The sequence below is a fragment of the Pseudopipra pipra genome, chromosome 3, assembly GCF_036250125.1.
Source record: "Pseudopipra pipra isolate bDixPip1 chromosome 3, bDixPip1.hap1, whole genome shotgun sequence".
Lineage (NCBI taxonomy): Eukaryota > Metazoa > Chordata > Aves > Passeriformes > Pipridae > Pseudopipra > Pseudopipra pipra.
In genome coordinates, this window is record NC_087551.1 from 36,423,138 (window position 1) to 36,433,286 (window position 10,149).

General features: G+C 42.5%; 1 protein-coding gene across 4 annotated transcripts in view; it reads right to left on the reverse strand.

Annotated features, from left to right (window-relative positions):
- EFCAB2 (EF-hand calcium binding domain 2) overlaps positions 1 to 9,590 on the reverse strand; it is a 31,404-nt gene extending 21,814 nt beyond the window's left edge. Inside the window, exons 1-2 of one of the 4 annotated variants that reach the window (XM_064648647.1) lie at positions 9,415 to 9,590; positions 5,838 to 5,890 (exon numbers count right to left, since the gene is read on the reverse strand). In XM_064648647.1, the coding sequence (XP_064504717.1) occupies positions 5,838 to 5,890; positions 9,415 to 9,575 (214 nt within the window). In that variant the 5' untranslated portion in view covers positions 9,576 to 9,590. Of the gene's footprint in view, positions 1 to 1,428; positions 1,682 to 5,837; positions 5,891 to 9,414 lie in introns of those variants that run through there. The other 3 variants (XM_064648648.1, XM_064648649.1, XM_064648650.1) reach the window with 3 other exon arrangements.
- Between the last annotated feature and the right edge of the window lie 559 nt (positions 9,591 to 10,149).

Consider the following 10,149-nt stretch of genomic DNA (forward strand, 5'->3'; position numbering starts at 1 on the left):
CGTATCAATCCATGTCAGTGATAGCACTTCATGCATCCTAGAAGAAGCTCAACAAAATATGCTCTGATGCTTTTATGGTGCACAATCTGTGGAGATATGCTATATCTGCATATATATCTACAGATACTGAAACATCAGTCTTCATAAGCATCAGCAGAAAAGCCTGTAATCCTGGGAAATGATCAAGGAATACTGCCTGGCTGTACTCAGATAAGACTTAAATTTTCTCAAATCTGAAGCACTGCAGTTTGATGAGTGATCAATTTTTCAATTTTTCTTTTTTTTTCTTTTTCTTTTTTTTTTTTTTTTGAGGGATGGTATGGAAGGAGTCCTTCCTACTTTCACTTCACAGAATGACTTATCACTTTTGGATTTGGTCTGCATCCACCAAAGAGGAGAAAAGGAGGTGCAGTAGCTGGCCGGTTGGTAAGACTCTGGCAGGGATTCCTGAGCTGCCGCAAGTCCAGGCAGTAGCCCATATCAGCAGCTTGCTGAGATGGGAAGTGGAAGGTCTTGAAAGTCTGCAGACTTGGCCAGGACTTGGCTACAGCACTAGATACTCCTGCTGATTAAGTGTTCTGGACCTAGTAGCACATCCACGGGGGAAAAAAATCAAAAAAGAAAACTGTAATTTGGCTAATTCCATTTAAAATTCTGACACGTTTTCTAGTGAGTAATTTGTAAGCCATGCTACAGCATTCCTTTTACATCTGCAAGGAAAATAGTCCAGTGGAGGTCATCATCCACTACTTCATTGGTGGTAATAGGCAGAAACTCTTCCATCAGAAAATAGCAAAGCAAGTTGGATTTCCACATAGGCAGCAGCACAAGTATGTTTTCTGCTCTCCGTTTTGACCAGCCAGGATGGCTGGGCAGGAAGATTACTACAATTACTACCTTTAAGTAGCAGGGAAGTGTGCAAGCAAATACTTGGCACCCAGCCCTCCTCCTGCTCCAACTTACTATTGCTCTGCTGCTGCTCCACCTTGTCACAGCCCTGAGCTCCTCCTGTCATCTCCCAGGGGGCCAGTGCCCAGTGACAAGCACCTTGATGCTGCAGTGTGACTTCATAGCTCAGGCTGGCACCTTTCCCTATAGCTGCAGCTTACAGATTTTTATCACCATGAGTACAAAGTCTTTCTGAGCTCTGAAACACTCAATAGTGAGAGCTAATGCCCTGACCTGATCTTCTTAAGCACCTTACTCCTTGTGCCTTGACACACTGTCACCCCACCCCCATTTTAAATAGTGCAGGGTTATGCAGTGAACAGTAACATACATCTCATTGCCTATACCCTCTGGAGAATACATAACACTGGGAAACACAAGGAATGCATATGGGGTTTGCCCTGCATACGCTCAAACCTCAGATAAAAAGTAGGGATAATCTTTTAGAGCTTGAAAGAATATGGAGTCATTGCTACTTACAGCAGAAACGCTTGTCAGTCCTCCTGAGCATCTTTCAAAATACAACAGTATCTATGCTGACCATGGGGGTTTCTCCCTTCCCAGCATTCACAGGAGTCTGTTAGCCCACACTTTCTGCATTTGTTGTTGTAGAATCTTTGAAGAAGAGCCAGTTTCTTCTTTTTTGTCTCTCATATTTGGTCAAGTGTTGAAACGTATTTTTTTTCCCTGAAATCCATTTTTCCTTTTTGCATTTCTTGGAGGGAAGTGTTGGATGAAACGGGCCTTAAGACCCTGGGATAGGAAAGTTACAGTAGTATTACAGGACAGAGAAAGCTATTGAGTCCTGGATCACAACAATGTGCATTATCATTTGATAAGATGTCAAACATTTTATGTCAGGAGTAGCTGTAACATTTTTAGAGCAATAATTGGGGCATAGCAGGAAATGTCCAACTGCAGCTCTCAGGATTTGGCCCTACCTGTCTTCCCAAGTAGCTGGCCATAGCTCATGCTGCTTTAGTTCCACAGGCCTCACAACTGTTGTAGATTATTATTTTGGAAGCAGCATGCAATAAGGACTCTCAGGAAGAATCCAAATTGAACCTAACTGGTCTCAATTATGACCTGAATTTCAGCCAGACAAGCACATCATCATTTTGCAGCTACTCCACTGGTGACTGAGATTGACTTCACAAAACCTGGAGCTTCATTAGCCAAAGCAGCAAGGTCTGACTAATATCCCTCACCCTAATCATTTGCACAGGTCCAGCTCTAACAACAAAGCTCTCCTTCTGCTAGCTGGTGACCACAGACAAGTTACCAAATAGTTGCCATCACATGCAACTGACACTGAGGGCAGTGAAACAACATGCCCTGTGCTAACTTACAGAATGATGGGGGAAATCCTTTCCTTTTGATACAAAGGTCTTCTCTTCTGATCAGACGATGTGGAGACGTGCCTCCAGTCATCCAAAGAAAAGAAAGCAAGTCTGATTTATGCACAGATCTGGATTGCTTCCTGTATGCCTGTGATTCACAGGTAATATACATTTAAATATCTTATACCTCTCTTGAGGAAAGTCAGGATGTTATCCTTCCTTCAGAGAAGTTAAAGAAATGCCAGCACTTGATGTTTTTTAGCCTGCAGAAAATAATTGTGACAGCTTTTTCAAAGTCAATACCAGCCACATGCAGTGCCCCTTTTCATAAGGCAGAGAAAAACTCTAAATAAATCTCCATCAGGGATGTCTTGTACATCCCTGAAATCCCAACTCTGGCAATGGCATCAGCCAGCACCCCTGTGGCAGCTCAGAGCTGGCAAAAACAGTCATCTACACTGTTGCAATTTGTTCTATAACTTTCTTTCATCTCAGCCACACCTCAGATATAATGAAAGAGCTATGTCTAGCCCATACTTATATTCTCTTTCATCACCACCAGCAAACTGCCCTGCAAGGATATGTAGCTCTCCTGGTGATGCCAAGTCTCGCTATATCTCCAGCTGCTGCTGAAAATGAAAAGCTTACATAGGCTGTGACACTGGCAGAACACAACCCCTGCTGCCGTGCTGTGTGGTCGCAGAAGGCATTTGTCTCCATTTCTCCTGGACTCTCCACAGTGTTGGCCCCAGAAGCAGATGGGAGAGCCACAAAGGACAACTCCGACACCCACAGCCTACTACACCTATGCACCACCCCACGCTCCACCAAAATGCATCAATGCACATGCTGCTGTGGCCCCTCAACAGCAGCTCACTCTGCCAAGGACATGGGACAGCCCCAACAGGACACCCTGTCACTTGTCACTCACAAGGGACACCTGATTGCACGTGGCAGCAGCAAACATCTCGTAAATTGAATATGCCTACTGAATTTAATTGCATATGCCTCTGCACATGGACTGCTTAAGTGGTCCACAACCAGGGACCAGAATCAACTGGATACTAGTGCTCTGAGAACTAATGTATTTTAAACATAAGCTATTATGAAGTTTATCTGCAGTACCACAGTATCGCTGCTAGAATACAACAGTTTGTAAACTTTCTTCTTTTGAACCTACAATATAACAGGAGAATGAGCATTTTAAGTATGACTTTTAATACATGCTGTTATTATGTAATATATCACAAACCCTTCAATTTGGTGTTAAATGGGTTAGAAAAATAGTTTCCAAACTGGTTGCAATTCTATCTGCACTGCTCTGTCGTTGACCACGCAAAGAAAGACTTTTAGAGTGAAACAAAGTGGCAAGGATTACAGGGGTTTGCTGCAGCTGCTTCTTTTTAAGGAGCTGTCCTGAAAGTATCATTTACAGTCCTAAATCACTTTCTTTACATACTGTGAATGACTATGAACCTCCAATTTTCTTTTTGTTTTCCTAAGAGCAATATTCTGAATTTGAACAGCATTTCAACTGACAAATTTAAGACATATACATTTAACAATGAATTAACAGCATTTCTGTAATCATTTGAGGCAGGCTGTCATTTTCAAAAATTTGGTAGTCTGTACTTTCTCAAAGATGGACATTTACAACTGAAGACCATTTATAAAAATATCTTCTGACACCTATCAGGTAGCATCTAATCCAACCTCAAAAGCAGTGGGGGTCAGAGGTAGGTTTGGGAACTCTAGCCCTTCATCGTGCCACTAGGTTTTACCCTCGCACCAGGTACCTGTGAGCTCTGCTTCTCTGGCCACCTCTGCACACCCTGAGCCCCTCCACTGACTGTCCCATTCCCTTCCCCACATCACTGCCACGTTTAGTACAAGGCCTACCTCCACACAGGCTGGGCAGGGATGTTGCTGCCACACCCCTTCTTCTCTCAGGACACCTCACAGGATGTGCAGGAGATATTCTCAGCTTCTGCCCCCCACCTCAGCCATAATCTCAAGGCAGAAACAGCTGCAGCAGCCGAACCCCATGGCAGGATTTGGCCAGGACAGAGCACTGGTGTGACCAGCACTGCTGTCTGCATGGCCACCTCCCACCTAGGGGCTAAACACCGGGCCTGACAACAGGTTCATGCCAGATCTCTTGTTACTCAAAGACCATTTCCCTTCCACAACCTCCAGCCCAATACATTTTATTGCCAATAGCAACAAAGCAGTATCTGTTCACACAAAATACAGGTACTCCTAAATTGCAAAAAAACCTCCCAACCCCTCAGATCTCAGAGTAATTAGTATGTAGACATGGAAATTCTTAATAACATGTTAACTATTGTTGGAAAGCTAATTTGTGGGGGGGGTTCTCAAGCTCCATGTCAGCCCTGTGTATCTGCTGGTTGGTATTGTTTAAAAGACAAAAAAGTTTAAAGCCTTTGCCTGCACATCAGCCAATTTTTATTCAATAAATCATCTAGAAGTAGAGCCAAACTGAAAAACTTCTGTCGTCTTATGCACCATGGAAACAAGAAACATGTCAATCTGCAATTACCTATTCTACATTCATTTGAGATCAATTTTTGCTGGGGGAGTATAGCCAAGAGGATCAGATCTACAACCTGTGTTTGTCCATGTGAGATGGACAAAATTTATTTTTTGTTTCACTTTCAAATAAGTATAAATATTAAAACGTAAATCAGATTGATGCCAGGGTGCACCTTAAACTCCATTACAGTCTAATAAAGGCTATAAACTTTTATTCTCACGTAATTTCCTACAGCAATGTCAACAAGAGAATATAAAAATATTCATAGTGTTCATCTGTAAATTCCACTGTGATAAAACTGCACACTGATTTCCTAAGTGATCTCATATATTCAGATTTTCTTCCAGAGCTGAAATATTGCTTGCTTGAGCACTATGAAAGCCACTTATTTTTAACATCTCATACTAATTTTGTATATTTTCCCATAAATGAAACACTGACGCTTTTTAAATTGAGATAATCTGTCTGATAGACTCCTCTAGCCTGAAGGTTTATCGTGTTTAATTTATAGCTTTTGTACCTTTCAAATGCTGATGCTCATTTGTGAAACTCTCAAAAACGTATTTTAAAATCCTCAATATAGCAAGACCCTTAAATGTACTCATGTGCTTAAGTGTCATGTGCATCATGTTATCCCATTCAGCAGGATTCCCCAAAGCCTTACAAGGCTTAAGTGCTTTTCTGTGTCAGATTTGAAACTCTCATGTTAATTAAGTGTGCTCCAAGCAGAATTAATGGTTGCGACTGCTCACAGTGCTCATGGCAGCTCCCAGGCTCTCTAAGCTTTGACTTGAAACTTTATTAAAACAGAACAAGCAGTGATAGCACATTTTCAATACCTCTATCAGTATCAAAAGGCAGGCAGAGCCAGGTGACATGGAAAGGGAAGGTTTAGATGTTAATTCCAGAAGATTCAGCATGGCAGGTGATGTAGTGGCAACTCTGCTTCTTTGCAAGAAGGTTGTAGTTGAATGGGATATGTAGCTAGCTCTTACCAATTGTTATCTCCAGTAAACTCCTGATTTCATCAGCATGCCAGGCAGCCAACCTGGGCAGGTAAAGAGTAGACATATAGGTATGACTGAACACACTGATACTGTATTTACATAATAAAATTGGGGTGAAAACTCTTTCCCATTTCCACTTATAACATCCACTTGACTGTGCGTCTTCATATGTGGTAGGAAGAGGTTTTGTGAGGCCCAATTACATGTGGCATCTGTAACTCAAACTACCCAGAACAACTACTAATCATTTACCAGAGAAAACCATCACTGCAGAAGGTTATTCTCCATAAGTCTTCACATCCAAATAGAGTAACTTTCTGAAGGACATCTGTTATCCAGAACTAGTTATTTGGTTTCATATGGGCATAAGTGGATGAAACAGGAACTCAGATTATTTAATATACTCCCTTTTGGATTAAAATTCATGACTTTTTAGTTGCATTTTAAATATGCACTATCTGGCACAAAGAATATGGTCTTACCAAAAACTCTAATACCAATCAATTACATAACATTTCCATAATGATACAGGAACACTGAGTATTCTCTCTTTTATGTACTTTCTTAATTCCCATATGGAAAAAAACATGTCTTCTGTCTAGTTCTACTTGAGGCCTACCAGTCTGGCATTTTGCTTTCAGGTTCTGGTAACATCAGTATTGAGATCAAAGGTATTAAAACTTAGAAAATCTGACATGTTGTGTCAAATTACAAAGACAGTATCTGAGAGTAAATGGAAGAACAGACAGACTGAATTAAGTAGCAGAAAAAGGGAAAGGAACAGAATGATAGAAGGGAAGATAGGGACAAATGTACAAAAATAAAAGATTAAGCAAATAGTCTAGCATGATCAGATGAGTATGAAAAAAACATTAAATATAGTTGAAAGCACAAATGTAGGGATATAAATTCATACATAAAACACATAGCTACAGATAGTATGATCCCATTAACACTTAACACACATACAAGATTTTATTCACAACATTTGCTTAAGTTAGAGGGTAATACTCATGTGAATAACATGTTCAATAGGTAGAAGGATTTGGCCTTTCACCATTTTTCCTTGTGTACATCATGTACATCTGTAAAACATTTAAGTAGGCATTTCGACTTTGAAGAAGACAGAATTTGGAAGATAATAGGACCTAAGGGAAACCCTTCCATGAAAGCTGGTGGAACTGCAGTTCTACAAAGAACCGAGAGGAATACTCTAAGGACTACTTATTTGACAATGCAACTAATGTTATTAGTTTGAAGCATAATAAAGTAAAAGCTGCAGTTTGCACAGATGTGGAATACTTGTCAGAAGAAAGCATAATCAGTGTGTGAATCCAGAGTCAGGGAATCCTAATTAACCCTCTAACTGCTCTCAGCAAGAAGGCTAATAGCAAGTCTGAAATGGTGTGACTTATTCTTAGGGGATTGCTTCTGCTAATGAGACTTTTAGCTTACCTCACCTGTCTTTATAATAATGAGGCACCTTTATAGGGCAATAAGCAACTGGTTTGCCTAACAGCAGACACTGTTGTGATTCTCATGAGTGACTTTTCCTTGTGATACAAGTTATTTTCTTCATTCTATGGAAAAGAAACTAAATGTCACTTTCCATGAACCATTGGCAGGGCCAGGGATGGAGTTTACGGATCAAGGACATTTAGGATGACAGTACAATTTTCCTCTAGAAGATGACATCTGATACTCTTCTGGGAATAGTGTTTTACAGGATCTAAAAAAACATGAAGTGTTTTGAGCAGTCAAAAACCCATGACCTTTCTTCTCCAAGAGTTTCTGGCTGTGGATTACCAAAATGGTGCAAAATCTCAGTATTACACATATGGGTGCCCAAAACATATGGAGCTAGAACTTCCCAATACTACTGTTATCCTGCCAGAACACCACATTCTCTCTTCTCAGACGGTCCAGCAGACTTCTAGGCTCCTATCCTACATCTCTATTCACCTCTGCCAGCACTGCACCTCAGCTTCAGTTGCAACACTCGAAAGATGCAAAACATATGCTTTCACAAGGCTAAACAAAAAGGACAACAAATATTAAAAACAACCACTTTTAGAACAGTCTTCAATGAAGCTACATCAGCCTTATTTTTTAATGTCTGCAAGGTATCTATGTGTCAAAGTGCAGCTAGAAATACTTCTACCAAAATCAAATTACTCATCTAGCACTATCCACAGCAACTATTTATAGTGGACTTCCCTGTTGAATATATTATTTGTTTCCTAAATAATATGAAATAATCCATTGTTTAAATTATTTCAAATACAATGCTCAGAATTTGCAGACTACTGCAACACACCAAGTTTACTTACAAAAGGGATGGATTTCAGAAGTCACAACATTGTGAGCTTTGCAGAAAATACGTTTTCCTTGAAATGGTACTTGAATATCCTTGAAGAAGGAATTACCTTTAGCCTACAAAATATAATTTCTGGCAAGACTCCCTAAAGTAGAACATGCTTGCCTCTAAAAATAAGCCACAGTGCTATCAGCAGCACAGATTACTTTTTTTCTGGCAGAGAGAATCTGATGCATCCAGAAATGACTGCAAAAGGAGACGACCGAGTGACTCCAGCAGTGGGTTCAGCCGCTCAGTTGAGTGGCAGCAACACAACCATAAGGCTGCCAGTGCCGGTGGCCACTGCCCGCGGGTGGCATTGGCCACAGGTGACACTGGCCATGGGCAGCTGATGGCATCCCCTGTGGCAAGGAGTGCTGGGGAGCAGCTCCTTGCCCTGAGGTGGAGGCACTGCTGTGACCACCTTGAATGGGACAGGGGGCAGGAGGTGTATTTCTCTGTGTATGTGTAAATATGCACGTGTGCGTGCTTTCATATACATGTACATATGTGCATACATGCACACAGATATATGCAAATATATATATACATACACACACATATATATATATATATATACATATATAGAATCACAGAACCACAGAATCACAGAATATGCTGAGTTGGGAGGGACCCATCAGGATCATTGAGTCCAACTCCTGGCCCTGCGCAGGGCACCCCAAGAATCTCACCGTGTGAATGAGAGCACTGTCCAAATGCTTCTTGAACTCTGTCAGGCTTGGTGCTGCGACCACTTCCCTGGGGAGCCTGTTCCAGTGCCCAACCACCCTCTGGGTGAAGCACCTTTTCCTCATACCTAACCCCAGCCTCCCCCGGCACAGCTTCAGGCCGTATCCTCGAGTCCTGTCACTGGTCGCGAGAATGAAGAGACCAGTGCTTGCCCCTCTGCTTCCCCTCGTGAAGATGTTGAAGACTTCAGTATACACACTCCTATATATATGTGAGCGTGTGTGTGTCTGTATCTGTGCCTGTGTCGCTCAGTGCGTGTCCCTGTGCCACCCTTGCACCAGCCCCGGGCAGGGCTGACCCCGCAGCCGCCGCCTATCCCGCCGCCGGAGGCCCTAGGCGGGCAGGCCTCTCTCGGTACCGCCCGGCGGCGGCCCGTCCCCCGCGCTGCCCGCCTGCACACTCTGCCGGGCGGGAGGCCCTGGGTTGGCCCGGCCCGGCCAGGCCCCGGCCCAGCCTTACCCTCGGCGCTCTCCTTCTCCGCCATGGCAGCCGCCGGCGCTGTCGCCATAGCGACGCGGGCCTGGCCGGGCCCGGGCGGGCCCTCTCCTGCACACTCCAGCGGGGTGTAGGGCGTCGCTCCCCGCTGTGCCAAAGAGATGGAGAACGTGCCCAAACCTCATGTCTGACCCCCTCTGCACCCCACTGCCCTTCCAGGCAGGAATCAAGTTAAACCTGCCGCTTAAATCTGACACTTCAGAGGACTACATTTCTCTTAAAGAGTTTTCCCAGCAATTGCAGAGATTTCCGTGTATCTCAGCTTTAGAAAGTGAAAGAACATTTTATTCTAAATACCATCGCACCGAAACAGCTAAAATATTCTGTCTTAGTGATATTAAATAAAACTGTGTAGTTTAAATTTAGCTGTGTGTTTTAGCAGACAGGGTTGCGATGCCTGGTTCTTCTGACTCAAAAACAACTGTGAAAATAGAAAAAAATATAAATATTAATATTTTGGCAAGATAAAATCATATATTCCTAGAAAATAAACATTTATGAAATTCCTAGGACTAAAACCTCGTCCTCACCACAGCAGGTGCTTGTTTGTCAGATATTAAATTTTTGCAAAGCCCGTGTGGATGACTGCTCCTCACACATTCATTTCCACCTCTCAGTTACAGTGTTCCCCGTATTCATGGAAGCCTGAAATTTCAAAAAAAACACATTGAACTTAGAGAGGTCTTCTCTGCTTTAAAA